The sequence below is a fragment of the Dermochelys coriacea genome, chromosome 10 (genome assembly GCF_009764565.3).
Source record: "Dermochelys coriacea isolate rDerCor1 chromosome 10, rDerCor1.pri.v4, whole genome shotgun sequence".
Classification (NCBI taxonomy): domain Eukaryota; kingdom Metazoa; phylum Chordata; order Testudines; family Dermochelyidae; genus Dermochelys; species Dermochelys coriacea.
Window position 1 is genome coordinate 26,060,018 of NC_050077.1, and position 20,048 is coordinate 26,080,065.

At 44.9% G+C, this 20,048-nt stretch overlaps 1 protein-coding gene across 3 annotated transcripts in view; it reads right to left on the bottom strand.

Moving 5' to 3' along the window:
• ABAT (4-aminobutyrate aminotransferase) overlaps positions 1-20,048 on the bottom strand; it is a 144,315-nt gene that overhangs the window by 76,552 nt on the left and 47,715 nt on the right. For 2 of the 3 annotated variants that reach the window (XM_038420038.2, XM_043494676.1), the window contains exon 2: positions 2,445-2,577. In XM_038420038.2, the coding sequence (XP_038275966.1) occupies positions 2,445-2,514 (70 nt within the window). In that variant the 5' untranslated portion in view covers positions 2,515-2,577. Of the gene's footprint in view, positions 1-2,444; positions 2,578-15,400; positions 15,517-20,048 lie in introns of those variants that run through there. The other variant, XM_038420040.2, reaches the window with a different exon arrangement.

Below are 20,048 nucleotides of genomic sequence, written 5' to 3' on the forward strand. Positions count from 1 at the left end.
GAGCACGTGCTAGTGAGCACACACACCGGTGGAGGTGGCAATGTCATTTGGGCCCCTCTTTCTCGTCTGTTCTGGTCAGGACAACACTCCGGATTATGACTGGAAGGCCCAGTGGTGGCTCCTGAGAGACAGTGGAGGTGACAGCCATGATGGTGAAGCTCACTCCTTCCTGTTCTCCTCTCTTTCAGTAAGCAGGTGCCCATGTTCACCAATTTTCCTTCCAAAGTCTCTCTCCCGCTCTCTCTCTCTCTTTTTTTTAAAAGGACCCCAAAAGGGAGTGATGGGTGGAATAGCATAACCCCTCATTATTTTGTTGACAAATTAGACCTAATTTTCAACACACCAATTTTGGTCCATTAATTTCCAGTCCCACATTTCTCTTGTTTACCAGACATGATTTTAACATAGTCCTTGAGTTATATCAGTAAGTCTTTTGGTTTAGACTAAATTAGTCTGTGCCCCTTTTGCAACTTTTCCCATCAACATTTATTCTGACAAGTTATTCTGACATTTTATGAACTTTTATTCACTGTCCCCACAGTTAAGCTCACAACTGGAATAAATTTGTGGCCCAATTATCAATAAAACTCCCAGGGGCAGGTCTTTCTCTGTTCTATACAGCACTGAATATTCTGAGTGCTTAATAATAATGGAAAATCTATGGGAAAGGGTTTCAGTGGTAGCATACTCAAGAAGGTTTCCTCATACTGTTCTCCAGAGAGGATGGATGCAACATCACACTCCTGGGTGCCTTGTAAACATCAGGGATTAAACCTAGGATCTCTGCCTCTAAGAACAGGAGCCTGCCTCTACAGCCTGAGCTAAAAGACACCACTCTGTTAGTCAAGGATGTAGTAGGCTCATCAATCTCTATGTGGCCCAGTCACTACTAGAACAGTACAGAGAACCACAAAAAGTGGGTGGGATTACAGATGCTTGCTCCCAATCCTACTATACTCTTCAATCTCGGTGGATACATTCACAACACAGAACTATCCATGTGGTAGCCCTGAAACCATACCCGATTCCAGGACCATCTATTCTTCCCTCTAACTCCCTGGTGGGGCTTCTCCACACTCAAGAAAGTTCCCCAATGGAGGGAACTCTTCTGAGAAGTTGGTGGAGCCATTTACTGCAGATTTACTGCCATTTGTGGTGGATTGGCAAGGAAGACAGGCCAGTGCTCATACACCCCATCCCACATCACACTCTCAACAAAGTGGATCCCCAGGCCCATGGATCGGTGGAAAATGCCATGGAGGTAGATGACCTACGACTCCAGACCCCTCAGACCCCTCCCTTCCCCCTCCCCCCCCACTGCAATGTAATTATTGTCCTGGTTTGAGAAGCATAATTTCAAGAGACAAATGAGCTCAAAGCACTGATAGCCAATAAGGGCTTGGTTGCTCCAAGCCTTTTCCTTTGTCCATTATTGACTGGATGATCCCTGCATTTACACAACACAGACCATCAGTGCGTCACAGGCATGAATACAACTGTATTTTCCCGACTGCAGCATTGAACTGATGCATTCACATGGTTACAAGAATAGACTGACTGAGTACCTCAAGCAGAGGTCAGTTGCTCTCTGAAGCACAGCATTAGAAAGGAAGTCAATTCCTTCAGCATGAAGTTTTGTTTTGAGTGGAGGTGAGGCTTCTGTGTTTTTCAGGGTGGATTTAACATTTATTCGCAAAGAAGAAGCAGCCATTCAGTCCAAATTCTATTTGATATAAAACTGCATAAAACAGACGCTGGATCTTAAATTTTATACTGTTTTACCTATCATACAAAAGCCAGCTCAATCTAACCTTTAGAAAAGATCATGAGGGCCAAGAAATTTAATATTTGCTTTGAAGAGATTGTAAGCTTAATATTTCTTTATAGTATATTAACATACAGGGCAGTATCCAAGCAAGAATTTTTTCATTATACACTTAGGATCAGATAATAGTTTGACACTTTATATAGCTCTTGCATGAAAAACATAGCTAACTGGTGCACTGTCAGAAAAGTAATGTGCTCTCAATAAGGGAGCTCTTACTAATGCAAAACTCCCACTAACTTCACTGAAATAGGAAATGCAGGATCATACCTAAAGTGCATAAAGAAAAAGAAATAATAAAGGCCACTTTTAATGGTTGATTTCTCATTTCCACACTATGCAATGTCAGAAAGATGTCCCATAAAAGCAGAATTCAGCATTTGAAAAAGATTTGTTTCAGTTAATGAAAATTCTTTTGTAGCACAAAACAGCTCCTAACTGAGTATTTCTTCCACCGCTTGCAATCTTTAAGAACAACTGTTTCTGACGTTTCTGGGCTATGACTGCAGCATGCAGTGGTAATTCTTCAAAGTCTGGAGGATCGAAGACTATTAGACAAAACCTGGCAATATTAAATTATATTGATAATATTTTACATAAGCATGAAGGGAATACTTACCACATGCAAATAGCCTGGAGTTCTGTTGCAGAGAACAAGTCAGCTGTCGACTGAGCAACATCAAGGCCATTTTACTCTTTCTTTAACCAGAAAAACCTCAAACTGGAGAGAGCAGCTTATTCCAGCTGATGTTCTGAAAAAAGGGAAAAGAAAAAATGTACCTATGTTCCCATTGATCTAATCATCATGATCTAATCATCATGATTACCATTTCATTCATCCAAATGGAGAGAGCCAGAAAGAATGTCACACAGTGGGTTGCTGCTGGAGTCTAACGGGAGGGCAAGGACCAAGAACAAAACCTGTCCGGAGTTATTTGCCTGGAGAAGAAGATGTCATCAAACCATCATCTATACCTTTTATCCCTAATAAAGGCTTACAAGTCCCATGGACGCCATAATGAATCTTACAATTTACATCAGCCACAGAGCTCACAGATGGCCTCATTATAGCAACATGAAACAAGATGAACAAGCCATGAGTTAACTGAGAGAAGGAGATTTCCCTCCCCCTTCTTATTATTACAAGGTAAAAAAAGTATTATTGGTACCTAGCTCTTATATAGCATTTTCATTAGTAGCTCTCAAAGTTCTTGAAAATGTCAGTATCATTACTGCCACGTTGCAGATGGGGAAACTGAGATACGGGCAGAGCAAGCCACTTGCCCAAGGTTACCCAGCAAACTAGTGACAGAACCAGAATTAAAACTCAGGTCTTCTAATTCCCAGTCCAGGGCCCTATCCACTAAGCCACAATGCCTCCCTGTGGTATCTTTGATTCTTGTTGGCAACTTACAATTTGTGACCCTTGTGCTACCAGGAATTGCAAATGCCAAGCAGGATATAAGATCCCCTTTATGTTATGAACTAAGGTCCACCATCTAACACTGAAAGGCACTTTTTGCACAAAAGATGACCTTTCATTTTACTTTCTCTCTCTGGTATGCTTTGTTGTGGAACTATATTGATGAGGACTTTAAAAATTGTTACTAGTCTGTGACTCTGGACAGCACTGCAGCAGCGTGGCTTGGGGCTGCTCCTGGGCGCAGCACGCTGAGGCTCCAGGAGAGGGGGGAGGCGGGAATAAGCAGTATGGTAAGTGGCCTGGGACCAGGGGGGGTTGGATAAGGGGCAGGGAGTCCCGGGGACAGTCAGGGGACAGGGAGTGGGGGCGGTTAGATGGGACAGAGGTTCTGGGGAGGGGGAGCGGTCAGGGGATGGGGAGCGGGGGTTGGATCGTGGGAGTTCTGGGGGATCTGTCAGGAGGTGCAGAGGTGGATAGGGGTCGGGGCAGTCAGGGGACAGGGAGCGGGGGGTTGGGGTCCCAGGGTGGTGGTTAGGAGGGGTTTTGGGGGGGGCGGTCAGGGGACAAGGAGCAGGATGGGTCGGGGATTCTGAGGGGGACAGTCATGGGGCAGGAAGTGGGTGGGGGTCAGATAGGGGACACAGCCTTCCCTACCTGGCCCTTCATACAATTTTGGAACCTTGATGTGGCCCTTGGGCCAAAAAGTTTGTCCACGGCTTCCCTAATGTTTCAAAAAAAAAAAAAAGTCCCTGCCAATCTTAGTTTATTAATTTGGAAAGACAATTTTTGTGTTGAAAAGAGCCCCTATGTCTTCCCTAAGATAATCAGCCTGACAATTGGTTGCACGTAGATTAGACATAGCTCAATTTAAAATCAAACCTGTTTTGAAATCTGCCAAGCTGAGAAAACACTTGTATAGTATTTGTTGTGTACTTTGGAAAAGTTAGAGACTCACTGTAACGACATGGCACCCACTTCTCATGAGCGCCTCTTCTGGTCAGATGTGTCTGTGGTCTTTAAACAGTCCCAGCCCTGGTATGGGGCTGTACCCACAGGGCTTCCTCCCTGGAGGCAATGGTTGTGTCATTTCTGGCCCCAGCTGGGCCACTAAGTAGTTTAGATCCCCTTCTGGGGGGTTACCACTGTCTGATTGTAGGCCATTTCCCCAGTGGCCTATGGGGGCAGGGGAGACCGGGCCCACTCACTACTCCAGGTCCCAGCCAGGGACCTCAAGAATAGCAGCCACACACTACCCTGTCCCTTTAACAAAAACTACTTTCAGTTCTCTCAACCACTTCCCCACAGTCCCAGCCTTCACCAGTGCTTTACCCTTAGCTCAGAGCCTTCCAGTGTTCAGGCCCAGTAGCCAGCCAGGAGCGCTTTCCCACCCCCGTCCACCAGCTCTGAGCTGTCTATGGTGCTGCAGTTCCCTTTAGCCAGCCAGGAACATCATCTATTCCTAAGGGCACTCTGCGCCAAAAAAAAATTTAAAATTCTGTGCACAGTATTTTAAAATTCTGCAAATTTTATTTGTCAAATGTGGAGGTTTCAGCGTGGCCGTGGGGAGCACAGGCCACTGGCTGCACAGAGGTGGGAGATCACTGTGCAGCTCCCCACCTGGGACATGGACTCAGCGGTGAGGCTGCACCAAACCCGGACACAGTGCAAGGACTGGACCTTCCCCAGAAACATCCCAGGGCCCTGCCCCACCATGCCAGGTGTGGGCAGCAGGCACAGCATGGTAGGATCCAAGCGTGGAGGGGCTTAGTGTGGGAGGATTCAAGTGTGGGTTGAGAGGGTTCTGTGTGGGGAAATCTGGGTGCAGGTGGCTCAGTGGGAGATCTGGGTGCACAGGGGCTTGTTGGGGGGTTCTGGGTGCATGGTAATAGGACTCTGAAGGGGGGTCCAGGTGAAAGGTGGCTGGGGCTCAGCAGGAGGGTCTGAGTGTTGTGGGGATAGAGCTCAATAGAGGGGTCTGGGAGTGGGGAGCTCAGTGGGAGAGGTTCAAATGCGCGGGTGCAGATGGTTAGGGCTCAGTTAGGAAGGGGATCTGAGTGCAGAAGGGCTCATCATGATAATCCAGATGCAAAGGGAGTGGGGGTGGCATGAGGCTTGTCGGGAAGGTCTGGGTACGAGGGGGTCTGGATGCACGGGGGTTGGGTGGATGGGGGAGCAGCGCCCCATACAGTGATCCCTCCCCCTGCAGCTGAGGAGCAATGGGTGCAGGAAGCACATGGGGAGTGCAGTTTGCAGAGCTCCCTACAGCTGGGGAAGAAATCTGGGGGTGGTTCGGACAACCCCAGATGCCACATAGGGGAAGAGGAAGTCCCGTCTTCCCCAGCCCAGCCGGGACTAGCAGCTGAGTCCGGCGCAGGATAGGAGCCACCAACCAGGTCCTCCCCAGTCCCACCCCCTGTCCCACAGTGATTTACCTCTCTGCCAGCTGCCCTGGGCACCCAAAACATACTTCTGGGGGGGTCTTATGACCGCTCTTGGGGCTTCCCTTTGCTTCCCCATCAGAAGGTCACTTTTCTGTGGGGAAGCAAAGAAATCTGTGGGAGACATAAATTCTGCACATGAGCAGTGGCACAGAATTCCCCCAAGAGTAATCATCTGCACTCCTCTGGCTCCAGGAAGGAACTGACTGGCTGCTCCCTGCAGCCTCTCTGATTGGCTTGCCCTTCGCAGTCTCTCTAGGCCACACGGAGGACTTAGCTCCACTGCTCCATCCCTGGGATGGACATGACAGGACCCTGAAGCCTCCAGCAGGAGGTCTCCAGGCCTAGTCCACGCCGTCATACTCATGATATAGATTTATTAATTTTGGATCAGGAGCTTAATGAAGCTGGAGTTACCACTTGTAGAAAGCAGAGTTACTTTGTTTCCAGCAGAAGGTTTATTTAATTTGGTCCCCTTAATGCCTATTAATATTTTCCATCACATTCCTCTCCATTTCTTCCATATAGGCTCAGATCCTTCAAAGACTTACACACCTGCTGAACTTCACACACTGTATATTCCCATTGACTTCAATGAGACTCCTCACCAGCATGTAAAGTTAAGCATGTGCTCTATCAAAATTGTACTTTATACATTGATTTTATGATATATTCTGTTTTTCTGGCATATGCCTGGGTCAAAAGCCAATGTCACTGTGGTAGGGAACTGCTTACAGGACAAAAAAGTCATGGCCCCACCCATTGCCCAACTAGTTGTTAAGCCAGGATTTTACAGTTCTGAATTATCTACTTGTTCTTTACTACTCTAATTCCTGGTTTCCTTCACATCCCTTAACTAAATTTGCTTGATAAGGCATTACCTCAGAAATATTCCTACAAAACTGATAAAACTGTAATCAGCCATTATTTTCTGCACTGATAACACACAAAACATGGCCATGAAGTTCTACCCATGGCACGAGGCTAAAATTTAACTTGGGGAAAAATAATGGATTTATTATGTTATTAGGTCATCTAGTCTAGTCCCTTTCAGGATTGATCCCTTCTGCATGTTCTGCAGTAGCTTGTCTAGGCCAACTTCCTTCTGAATTATGAGATGCTTCTATGAATGCAGATCAAACACACACCAGCTTTAGTTTTGCAGCCATATAACACTGCACATCTACTTTCTTTCCACTATCACCCCTAGCTCTTTCAGCATTATTGCTTTTCACACATCTTCCTTCCCACTAAATCTCTGTGTTACCAACTGTTTTCCCTGAACAGATTATTTTATATTTTTGCCAGCAGAATCTTATTTTATTATTTCCTACCTATCTAGCATCCTTTAAGTTATAATCTTTATGCAATGTTTAAAATTACATTTTGAGATAGTATTGGCTTTATGTAAAAGCTCCTTGAAAACAACACAAAATTATTATTACAAGAGTTTAAGAATTAAGTAGCTTGCTTTAATTTTGCTTGACAGCGGTTTTAAAACATTTTATTATTTTGCAGCCTGAGGTCAGAATATATCATAGATAAGGCTAAAATTTAATCATGGGTATTTTTAGTAAAAGTCATGGACAGGTCATCAGGCAACAGATAAAAATTCATGGCCAGTGACCTGCCCATGACTTTTTCTAAAAATACCCCTTACTAAATCTCTACTTCTGGGGCCCCGCTGTTCCAGGGGGCAGGAAGGCTGCTAAGGGAGGCCCTGCTCCAGTGCTGGGGGTTGACTGTCCCCCTACCACTGGGGAGCACTCTGTGGATGGCCTCTGTGCACCCGTAGGGCCGCTTCTCCAGCTGCCCAGGAACCGCTGTTCAGGCACTCCCCAGAGCCAGCCACACCGGCCACTGTTCTGGTGGTCCCAGGAGCCAGCTGCCCAGGGCTGCCTGAGCAACAGCTGGTGCGGCTAGCCCCAGGACTGCTGCTCAGACATTCCCTGGCGCTCCCCAGGACTGCTGCTTCCATGGTCCCCAAGACCAGCCATACTGGCCACTGCTATCCACAACTGCCAGGGCAGCTGGCCCTGGATCACTCTGGCAATGGCCAGTGCGGCTGGCCGTAGGGTGCCCAAGCCTGAAGTCAGCTGCACCAGCCGCTGCGGAAGTCACGGAATCAGTGACTTCTACAACCTTCGTAAAAGAATTGCAGCCTTAATCTTAATAGAAATATAGATCTGGAAGGTGCCTCAAGAGGTCATATAACCCATCCTCCCATGCTGAGGCAGGAATAAGTATATCTAGACCATTCCTGACAGGTATTTGCCTAAACTGATCTTAGAAACCTCAACTAACAGGGATTCCACAATCTCCCTTGGTAACCTGTCCTTCAGCTTAACTATCCTTTATCACATAGTAAAGAAAACCAACTCCCTCTCTACTTCCATTATGCATAGCTCCTCTCACAAAGCCCTATCTTTTAACTGATTGGTACATTTGCCTAAATGTTCATTAAGGAATTTTCCTCCAGGGCAGATTGGAGAGGCCCTGGAGGTTTTTCGCCTTCCTCTGTAGCATGGGGCATGGGTGACTTGAGGGAGGCTTCTCTGCTCCTTGAAGTCTTTAAACCATGATTTAAGGACTTCAGTAGCTCAGACATAGGTGAGGTTTTTTGTAGGAGTGGGTGGGTGAGATTCTGTGGCCTGCGCTGTGCAGGAGGTCGGACTAGATGATCAGAATGGTCCCTTCTGACCTTAGTATCTATGAATCTAAGTTGTGGCCATTCGTGAATCCTATCTGCACTTAGGATTTTTCTTCTAATTTCCCACTAGTATAGCACTATCAATGCAAGCAATCTCAGTATAACTCACCCTACAGGCACAAACTTAAGGGCATAGGTTTTTATTTATTTCATTATTTTTGGTTTATTTGTTGTTTTAAACACATACACCCAGTTTAGTATTGGAAATACTTTGCATTTTACTAAAACATACCCTGCAAATCTACATTTCAGAATGAAATTCACAGGATCTGTATCTGAAACAAAAAGTGCCAGAGTAAGAGGTGAAATGCACATATTTCAAGAATGAGAGAGAGAAGACATCATTGCTGCTGACTGCAGGCTTCTAGCTCATTCTTCCTGTTTAAAACACAGGAGCCTGCTTTAAATTCATGGGGGCAGATTCATTTCTCTCTTAGCTGCTGAAAAACCATTTAACCGGGAATAATGAAGTGGTTTAGAAAATTGCAACATAAGCTGTGCAGTGCAATTACCTCAAAGATCTCCACAACCATTGGGGGAGAATGGGCTCTCTTTCCTTAATTATTACTTTTTGTTGGCTGTCCTCACTTGTAAAACCTTGACTTTGCTAGGCAGGCACAGCATTTATGCCACTATGCGAGTGTTCATACCCTCAAGCTCACACACTGTTTATTTACTTCCAACACAGATCTGAGAGCAAGAAGGGCTTTTTAATTTCGTGTAGAAAATTTAGTGCTGTTGAAAGGTGGAAGACTGACAGCCCTAGACTGCAGTTCTGTCATTATCCATGGACTTAGTTCCAAGCAGGCAGCCACAATGCAAACTTCCCTATACTGTTCCATCAACACGCTTAAAAGGCAGAAGTGGAAATACAACCTCTAAAAGCAAAAGAGCAGTTCCTTTTCCAAGCACCTTGGATTGTTTATATGAAAGATATTTACCCAAAAGCTGAGATGAGTTCATTTCACAGTTCAGTATACTGTTGTCAGGTGACACTTTAATTTAAAAAAGGGAGCGCAAAGTGAGGAACCAAGGCCTGATCTACACTAGAAAATTAGGGTGACATAACTATATCCCTTGGGGAGTGAAAAATCCACACTACTGAGCAGCGTTAGTTACACCAATCTAAATTCCCGTGTAGACAGCACTAGGTCAATGGAAGAATTCTTCCATCAATCTAGCTGCTGCATCTTTATGTCAATGTGCTGCTGTAGCATTTTAAATATAGATGAGTCCCAAATCAGCTAAGATAACTGCTCCTGATCCTGGAGTCAACAGTCATGAATGGCACTATTCACAGCAAGAAGGGACATAATTAGGAGCTGGGCAAATACTGCAAAGAGGATTCATAAATATTGTTTTGAATAAACCCTGAATTTGCTAGGATGATATATACAAACCTTTTTAATACTTCTTTGCAAGAATATTCATGGTAAGACAACATGTCCCGAATAATGTACAAATATGTATACACAAGCATTCACACTGCAAATACATATCATTACCTCCTAGACAGGGAAGTGGCTTTTATGAGAGCAGTTGTCCCAACCCACAGACACAATAATCCAAAAGGAGAGAGATGTAGATGTGTCACCTGTTGTGTGCACCCTTTGCAAAACAGACTGTGTATCTGGATGCAAAACAGAATTACTCTGTGTGAATGTGACAAGAAAAAAACATGAACATTAAGTCTGCAAAAGAGCCAATAAATCTCTCTTTAAAGCATGAGGATCCCGTTGTTTTCAAAGCTAGGGTCCATATATGTAGCTAAATGTAATACACTCTCTTGTGGAAAAGAAAATAGGGAAAGCTTAAAAAACATCCCAAATCTCCCTCAGTCTTTTTATTTCCTGCTGGCTCTCCCCTTCCTCTCTTTCCCATCATAACCTTCCCCAAAAAAGCATAAAAGTCCCCCATTGAATTAAATCAGACTTCTTTCCTGTTTGTAGATGTGGGATAACACCACCATCATATTTAATTATGAACAAATAATACTGGAAAAACATCTCACTGTTTTTGTACATTTCTCAAACAGCTGGGGGTTGGGGTTGGGTCCAGCTCTCAGAATAAATTGCTTTTTCATTTAGCCTCTAGCCATAGTCATGTTCTTCCCCAGGATTTATCTGAGCAAGGGTGGGTGAACCTAATGACTTCCTGCCAACTACATCAAAGACAGACTACTTAAACAGCACTTGCCACTCATGGCCTCAAAATGCATGGCATTCATTAACATCACCACCCTTGTGAAGTAGAGAAATTTGTTAGTCTCTAAGGTGCCACAAGTACTCCTTTTCTTTTTGCGAATACAGACTAACATGGCTGCTACTCTGAAACTTGTGAAGTAGGTTATATACCATTTCACTGGTGAATAGGGAGCAACTTGACAACCTTCACATGTTATTGATTAACCTTGTTACATGTTATTAATTAACATAACGAATATCATTAAAGGCTATCAGACATTGCTTTATCAATCTACTGTTAGGATTAGCAATGTGAAATCTGTTAAGAGCCCTTGTCCAGGACAGCATCAAAGAACACAAGTCAAGCGCTGTGTATGTACCAACTTAAAGCAGAAGGTCTGTCACGTGTATGACTATCTTTCAAGAGTTCTTAAGGAGAATGACACCAATGTTGTTGCTTTGCAAGAAACTCATGCTGCAGACTATAAGCAAGCTGTAAAATATAAAATTAATGGCTATGAACTCATTGCCACCATGAATGATGCAAAGTATGGCTTCACCACATACATCAGGCATGGTCTTAAGATGTCTATCCTGGAGGAATCCAGTATGTTCGTTATGGTCTGTTGTCTGATTCTTATGTCAGCAATAGAGATTCCCATGTTCACTTGTAAGTTAATGGAGAGGGGTTTATTGGCCCATCTCACCCCATCTTTGAAGTCATTCTACCAAAGGAACAGGCCAGTTTCGAACTGGCACAAAGTTACTGCAATCAGGTCCTCACCATTACTACTTATATTGAGGGTGGCTTCCAGCAGAATGTAAGAATCAAAACAGCATTGACTGATTTATCCACTGCCTGTGACACAGCATGGAAATATGAGCTATTGCCCAAGGGTCATCAAATACCATAGCACTGTGGGACTCCTGTCCACAATGTTGAGCAAATGTTGCTAGAGTGTCCTTTTGAATGGGCAGATGAGCAAAGCACATGCCCTCTGTGGTGGTTTACCTCAAGGATCTGCATTGTCCCACTTTCACTATACAATACCTATATTAATGTCTTACCTGACACAATTTTGCATACGATGATTTATGCTGATTGTCTGTACTGCAAGATGTTAAGACCTCACTGCTATCAGTGACATCCTCCCCACCAACCTCAAGATAACATAGGAATACTTTCAGTACTAGAAGCTCTGCCCCAATGCCTCCAAAAGCTTGGTAATAGCTTTTCCCCTAAATAACAAAGCTGCCAACGAACCACTTAATGTCATCTTTCACCATCAACAGATCTGAAATGAGCCCTATCTGAAGTGTAACTCTAGAGAGAAGCTTGTCTTTTAAAGCTCATCTGGAAAAAATGTGAAAAGGTAAAAGCAACAACTAGCCTCATTCAAAAACTCATAGGCACAACATAGGGTGCCAATGCACACACACTTTGAACAGCCACTGTAGCAGTGATATACTCTATCACTAAATTTAGTACACCAGTTTGGGCAGGCAGCTCACATTCCAAATCTCTGGATGTATAGCTTAATGCCACAAAGAGAATTATAGCTGGAACATTAAAATCAACATCCGTTCAATGGTTGCCCACTCTGTCATGTACATCTGGCTGCACCCAAGTTAAGGAGTGACATGTATCCGGAGAGACAGGTACAAGTGAACCATGACCAACTTGAACTTACGAATCCATGAGGCCCTCCAGAACTTTACAAAGACATGCATGAAATCTTGCAAGCCTTTTTGGCATTGGGCTAAAGCTCTTAAAAATGTCCTAGTTCAGGGATTCTCAAACTTCATTGCACCGGGACCCGCTTCTGACAATAAAGTTACTACATGACACCAGGGGGAAGGGAGGCATGGAGCCCAAGCTCTGCCACCCCAGGTGAGGGTGGAACTTGGGCTTCAGCCCCAGGTCCCAGCAAGTCCACAGCTTGAGTACTGCTGTCCTAATTCACTCTGGAGGCACACTGGAAAGAATTCTGGGTAATACTAATGTCTCAAACAACATCTGATTGCCAACCCAAAAAAGAACTTTCAGGCTTCAATCTATGCCAGAAACAATGATCTGAAACTGTTCAATGTGGAACATAGCATGGCAGATGCTGTCATCTCTTACACCACTGGAAGATGAGAGACAATGTAACTGTGGACACCAGTCACAAACTATGGACCACACTATAAAAAATAGTGCCCGTGTCAATCTTTTGCTGGTGGTATCTCAGACTTACACCAAGCCACTTCTGAAGCTACTCACTTATCTGGACTTGGCTATTTGAACGTTGTTAATCACTTCTTTTGCCATACAAAGATGATGACAGGTGAATACATCAAGCAGAAAGTAAGCAAGCAACTTCCCTGAGGATCACACATAGTTATTAGCAGAGCTAAGGATGGTACCTAGAAATCCTGACTTACTGCTCTAACCATTTTAAAAAACCCTAATGTAAAAAATATGGCAGTATGTTAGCTGAGGGTATTTGGGGATTGTTTAATTGTAATTCACTCAGCCACAGGAAGAGAGTGAAGAATTCAGCAGTCTGTGTCTGTGCAACAAAAGTACAATAATAGATCACATGTTAAGTCTTTTTCCTTCAACACTTTTTCTCAGGTCATTCATGGTGGTTATTCTCTGTCTGCATGTCCAAAACTGGCAATGAATGGCACACTGGTAAAATATGGCTCCCACTTGCAAAGACCGAGCCTGACTGTGAATTTAAAAAAAAAACAGGCAGGAAGCCATCTTCCAAAGTTCCACATGCTCCTTCTGTCAGGAGTCTTCTCTCTCCATTGGTCAGACTCTGAGAAGTCTAATTAAAATGCTAATTGAATTATGTACCTTTGTGCAGCTTTTTTTAAAAGGTGTGTAAAGTGGTTTTTAGAATTTTTTTTAAAACCATCTTTTTCTTAAAAAACAATTAATATGAAATGTACCAAAGGTGAAAACTTTCACACTGAATATTCAAAGCCCAGGGAGCTACAGGTAAGGTTTCCTTAAAACCCACACTGCGGGAAGTAGGAAAATCCTACCAAATGGGAGTAACTTTGAACTGGAGGCAGACATCTTCCTTCTAGCATCCATATGAGCTCTGTGTATCAAGGAGGTTACAGACTATACTTCCTGGAGGAGGGATTCCTCTCTTACCACCCTGCTGCTAGCAGGCTGGCTTACAGGACAACTGACACAGTTGCTGGTAAAAAGCACTTTATTTCCCTTCCCACAGCCATATATATACAGCACTTGTTTATTCCTTTTCTGTTGTTTATCACCCAATGTTCTCATCATTCTTATCTTTGGGTTCCATTATCTTGTGGTGGTAAAGACTCTCAGGTGCTGCTTATCTCATTAGTCCTTAGTTCAGCCAAAGTTTAGTCCTCAGTCCAGCCAAAATCTTCTGGCCTTGTCCTTCAACTTGCCACCCGCAGCCCCGCCTCTTGTACTGTTATTTTCCATTACTTGGCACACATTTCTAAAACATCTGATACTCAGCATTTCCCACATCTCCTCCTTTTTGTTTAAAAGCAGCTTGAATCATCCGTGACATTCCCCAACGCATACATTGAACTATATATGGACCACACAAACAAATTATACCAATACAGATACCAATTAATAAAAGAGTGTGCTGTAATGATGTTATCCATATTGTGTTCTAATTTTGCAAATAATTCATGAACAGAGTGAGAATGATCTGACAAATTAACACAACACATACCCTCAAAATCTTCACATCCGTGTCCATGTGCTAATAACAAAAATTCACTTGCAGCACTATTATATAAAACTGCATAGCAAATGCTATCTACATCGATTAATAACTCAGTTAATATTTCAAAAATTAGATTAAACACACTAATTTCTCTAAATTAAAAGCATTTTCCATAATAGCAACACCAGGGATGCTTAAGCAATAGAAAATCAATCGCAGCTCGATTATCTAAAATGGCATCTCTTAATTCCTGTTGTTCCATACTTAAAAGAGCAATTGCCTGTGATGTAGCATTAAGCACTTTAACAGCAAAACAAGCTAATGCATTCAAAGTTTGCACCGTATAATAAGTTGCAAAGCCAGGAATGCCTGCAACGGCATTCAGCAAAGCCAAATATTCTGAGTGACTATATAAGGTAACATCGGCGGAACACGTATTTTGCAGGGCCGTGCTTCGCCGATTTCACTGCTGATTCTTTCCGGGCAACAAAAGGGTCATTCGGCTAAAACAGCACAAGGTATTATGACTTAGATTAGCAGGAATATAACTAAAGGTTCGTGCGCCGCAGGTAAAAAACCAACCAGACGGCAAAATAATATGTCCATAATTAAAAGAAACATTAACCGCATTAGTACAATTCAAAAAGGGGGGCACTTACGGTTTGGCAGCCCATGGGTACTTTTCCGCGTGTGCAATTAACCACTCGCGCACACGTTACATTATCTGCCCCGGCTGGGTACGGGGTATGTAAAGATAGGGCCCCAGGGGGCAAGGAGTAATTGGCAGGGCCCCAATTTGCCATATTCGAATACTGTGAAGACAAATTGGCATAAGCTGCAAGCATGGTGTGACTGCCAATTTCTTCGGGATGATGACATATGGGCACAAGACAAGTGCCCAGTAGTTCCCCGGCTGCCACAGAATCAGACAAACAAAAGTGTGTGACATTGGCTATCAATGCTAGACGTTCCCATAGGTTATACGTCATTCGCACGCGTAGGGGTACAAGGAGTCCCCCCTGTAACCCAAGCAATAACACTATAACAATATCGATAACCCACATCCTCATTCTGGAAATAAACAGGATATGGCCACAAGCACAACCTCCTCTGATGCTTCCCCTCCAAGCGTGGGACCTTGTTCTCCAGGCGCCGGGTTCAAGGGCGAGCGAGGTTGCTGTAGCCATGGCCGCACCCACTTAGCAGGTATCCACCGAGGACCTTCATCAAGGGAGACACAAGCATAACCCCGTCCCCAGGTTAGCAATTGTGCTGGCCCCTTCCATTGTTGAGAGGCATAATCAAACCATTTCACCTTAGGTTTCTTCTGCTCATGTTCTATCCCAATACTTCCTAGATGTCTTTGCATTGGAACATGATTGTTATCAGCACTACTAGGTTGCAACCAATTAAGGACATATACCGCTTTAGCTAATCGCCCAGCTGGTGTCTGAACTACTGCATCCTGTCCAGTTTGTGCCTGCTTATCCAACATTCCTTTCAAAGTACCATGAGATCGTTCAATAATGGCCTGGCCTGTCGAATTGCCTGGCACTCCTGTTTTGTGTATTATCCCCCACATTTGCAAAAAGGTTGCGGTGCGCCTGGCCACATACCCAGCTCCATTATCTGTTTTTATCGATCGGGGCACCCCTAATGCAGCAAAACATGCCTGCCAATGTTTTATCACTTCCTTACTGCCCGTGGACACGTGGAGTGTAGCCCAGATAACTCCAGAGAAGATGTCTACTGACACATGGATGTATTTCTGCTTTCCGAATTGGTTATATTGGGTGACATCTGACTGCCATAATATTAAAGCCTCTAGACCTCGGGGATTAACCCCGGCGGGAAAGGTGGGTGTCAACCTATTACATTCTGAGCAAGAGGCTACAATACTTCGGGTCTGGGATATAGGTAGAGAGAATTGTCGCGCTAGGGCTTTCGCTGATTGAAGGAAAAATCCATGAGACAGGCGAGCTTGCTCAAACCGATTGGGTACTACCACAGATCCCACCAGTGCATCCGCCTGATCGTGCTTAAGTATCCAGGCAGGCCAGTATGGCTCCTTATATGGCCTACAAAGTATGGATACTTTCTTTCATTGAGTCGATGCCAAAGGCGCAAGAGTATCTGTTGCAATGCTGGATTATGAACCTTTCCTAGCATAGCTCTCTCCAACCTGTTTACTAACCCCACGGCATATTTAGAATCGCTCATCACGTTGAGCGATTCTTGGTTCCAGTGATCAAATGCCAAAAGTATAGCTAGGAGTTCTAATATCTGTACCGACCCCTCGCTAATAACCTTCTTATGGGCCCAAGTATGTCCATCCCACCAGACTATCCCTGCTCTCCCTGTTCGCCCAGCCGCATCAGTAAATACTGTTATTCCTGTCACTGGATTCTCCTGTCTCATAAGGTGTTTTTCCAACTGCAACGGGGAAGAAAACAGGCGGTGGGGAGGGTAATGACAACTCAATTGTCCCTGATAATTTGCTAGGGCAACAGCAAACACAGTGTTATACAGCAACAGATGTGTAATCATCGTTTTTGAAAATGGCAACAAAATCTGATGCGGATCAATTCCTGTCATTACAGTTACTCTTTTCCGCGCTTGCACTATTAGCATGGCTATTGCTTCAATTCTGGACGTTACCGTATGCACATTTTTACACGGTGGAAATATCCATTCCAAACCGACTAGGGGGTCTTTATCCCTTGTATCCCACTGAAATAATAGCGCTTCCAATACTGCATCTAGGCTAAAGACCGCTACCACGAAGGGTAAGTTTTCCCGATATCTCCCGGAATAACCCTCCCCCACCTTCTGTCCTATTCGTTGTAATGCTTGCTTCTGTAGTACCGACAGTTGTCGTTTATCTCCAGGGGCTCTCCCCCCTTCTAATAAAGGAAGAAGAGGAATTATATCCTGATTTGTGATGCCACAAAGGGGGCGAAGCCATTGCAGTTCACCTAGCAGTTTCTGTGCATCATACAGTGTGTGCACATGCGGAGAGATTTTCAACTGCTGGGGGCGTACGGTGCAGTCAGTGATCCGAAGTCCCAAATACAAAAAAGGGGCTTTAGTCTGAACCTTTTCTGGGGCCACAAACAGACCAGCTTCTGCTAACGTGGAGGTGATCTGTGTTATAATCATGGGTTCAAAAGCTACGGGTGCCGCAAATAAAAGATCATCCATGTAATGATATATTTTCCATTGGGGATATTTCACTTAGATTGGGCGTATTGCCCATGCAACGAAGAGCTGGCAGATGGTAGGGGAATTTTTCATTCCTTGGGGCAAAACCTTCCACTGATACCGTACGGAAGGTGCTTCACGATTTACCATCGGAATAGAGAAAGCAAAGCGCTCTCTGTCTCTCGGGTGTAATGGAACAGTAAAATAATCCTTCAGGTCAATGATTAGTAATGGCCACCCCGATGGGAGCATGGATGGGGCAGGTAAACCGGGCTGTAAAGCACCCATGTCGACCATAATAGCATTAATGGCACGCAAATCTTGGAGCAAGCGCTATTTTCCTGATTTCTTTAGGATAGTAAATACAGGTGTATTCCATGGACTAACCGAGGGTTCTAGATGGTCAAGACGTACTTGCTCCTCTACTAGTTCTGTTAATGCGGCAAGTTTTTCTGTTGTCAGCGACCACTGAGCAACCCAAATTGGCTCATCGGATTTCCATTCCAATGCCAGGGTTGGCCGCTCCTCAGTGGCCGCTACTAGAAAGGAGGGGAGCTGATCACTACCCCCCATTGACTCAAGCAATCCCTCCCCAACAGCCAAATAGTTGTATCGACAAGGTAAGGGCGGACTGACCCCCTTAACTTATTATCGATTACATCAGTAATATCAATAAAAAATTCACTCAGCATGGGCTCACGCTGTTCGCCAATGCCCTGAAGAGCTGTGGTTACCGGTCGAAGTGGCCATGTCACCGGCCAACCCTGCAGGGGCAACACTGTCACATCTGCCCCAGTATCGATAAGGACCTGATGCTCGAAAGAATCACCATCTGGGCCCTTAAATTGAACTAATCTAGTGGGACGATCTTGTCCCACTGACAAAACAAATGCCGTTGTTAGTGGTGTGGGGTCTACCTGACTGGACGACCCGAAGCCTCCAGTTCCTCTTATCTGGGGTGACTTCACAGGAACATTCGCACGAAAGGGTATTAATTGTGCAATTTTGGTTCCGGCCATTATTGTAATAGGCGGGCATATAGCTCGTACCATAATCCCAATGTTCCCTCTATAATCAGCATCAATTAGCCCTGGAAGCACAAAAAGCCCCTGTAAGGAGGCGGATGATCTACCTATTAACAATGCGCTTAATCCATGCCCCAACGGTCCAGATGCCACCGATGGAACGAGCGTCACCCTATCATTCTCTAGGGAGACGTCAGCGGCGGTGGCCAAATCAACTCCGGCACTGCCGGAAGTTGCCCCGCGGAGGCTGTCCAAGCAGCCGGCGTATTGTTTGTCCTCACGCCCTGCCGGCTGGCGCTCCGCAAGGCATTTCCCAACCCCGATAAAGGGGTCCCATCTTTTTTAAACCGGGAGTGACACTCAGTAGCTTTATGACCGAATTTTTCACATCGATTACATGTCCCGGGAAATGGGGAGGGAAGTGCATTGTTTTGTGGCTGACCTCTTTTCTTGGGGCAATCCTGTTTTAAATGACCCATCTTTCCACACTGATAACACGCCCCCCCCCCTTTCCTCTACGCCAATTCGACTTGGAGGTATTCAAGGCTACCGCCAAGGCGCGTGCATGAATCTTTGCCTTATCCTCCTCCTCCACCAAAGGAGCACGAGTGCAGGCTTCAATCATGTTGACTACGGAGGCCGATTTTGGTAAAGTCACCAAAATCTTCTTACACGTGGGGTTAGCATTTTGAAGGGCTAAATCTACCCCCAATGCTGATCTGGCGTCTGGTGTTAAATTAGGGGCCCTATCCAATGCCGTCCTTAGGCGGTCCAAAAAGAGGGCAAAAGATTCGCCCACTCCCTGCGTGACTTTTAAATAGGGAGGTGAAGGGGTGCCCAAATCAGGGAGCTCTTTGAATGCCTCCAATGCTAGAAGCTGAGACTGTTGTAATATTTGGGGTACCAATCGCGCCTGTAGCTGAGGCTCTTCAAATCGCCCCTGTCCCAACAACATGTCTATACTTGCTACATGGAGAGGGTCGTCCTGGGGTCTATCTAAATTAAGCACTGCCGCGTGCTCAGCCTTCTTTCTCCATGAATCCTTCCATAATAATCTCTGTGTGGGTGTTAACAACATATCTGCAAATTTCTGGGCGTCAAAGGGACACATCGCTTGCCCCGAGAATATTTGTTCTAATAACGCTTGTACATATGGATTTTTCAAGCCGTACGCCACAATAGCTTTCTGAGCCTCCCTCATCAATTTCCAGTCTAACGGCACCCAAGATTTAACCCCCTCCCTTGATACCAATACCGGGAAAGTAGCCGGCATGGCATCCAAAAATTCCCCTTCAATTATAGCATCCTTTATCAATCCATGCCAGCGCTTAATTGGGTCAGGAGATCCCGCTCCTCCCCCCCCATCCCTCCAAATCACCCCCGTCCCCCGTTCTTCTTGCCCTCGTCCAACTGAAGAACACGTAGGTGGCAGAGGTTTCACTTTTTGTTGAGCCGGTTGCGGAGCGGGGGCATAAATTTTGCGATATTCTTCCTCTGCTGTCGGTCGCAACTCTCCCCCGGGAGTGA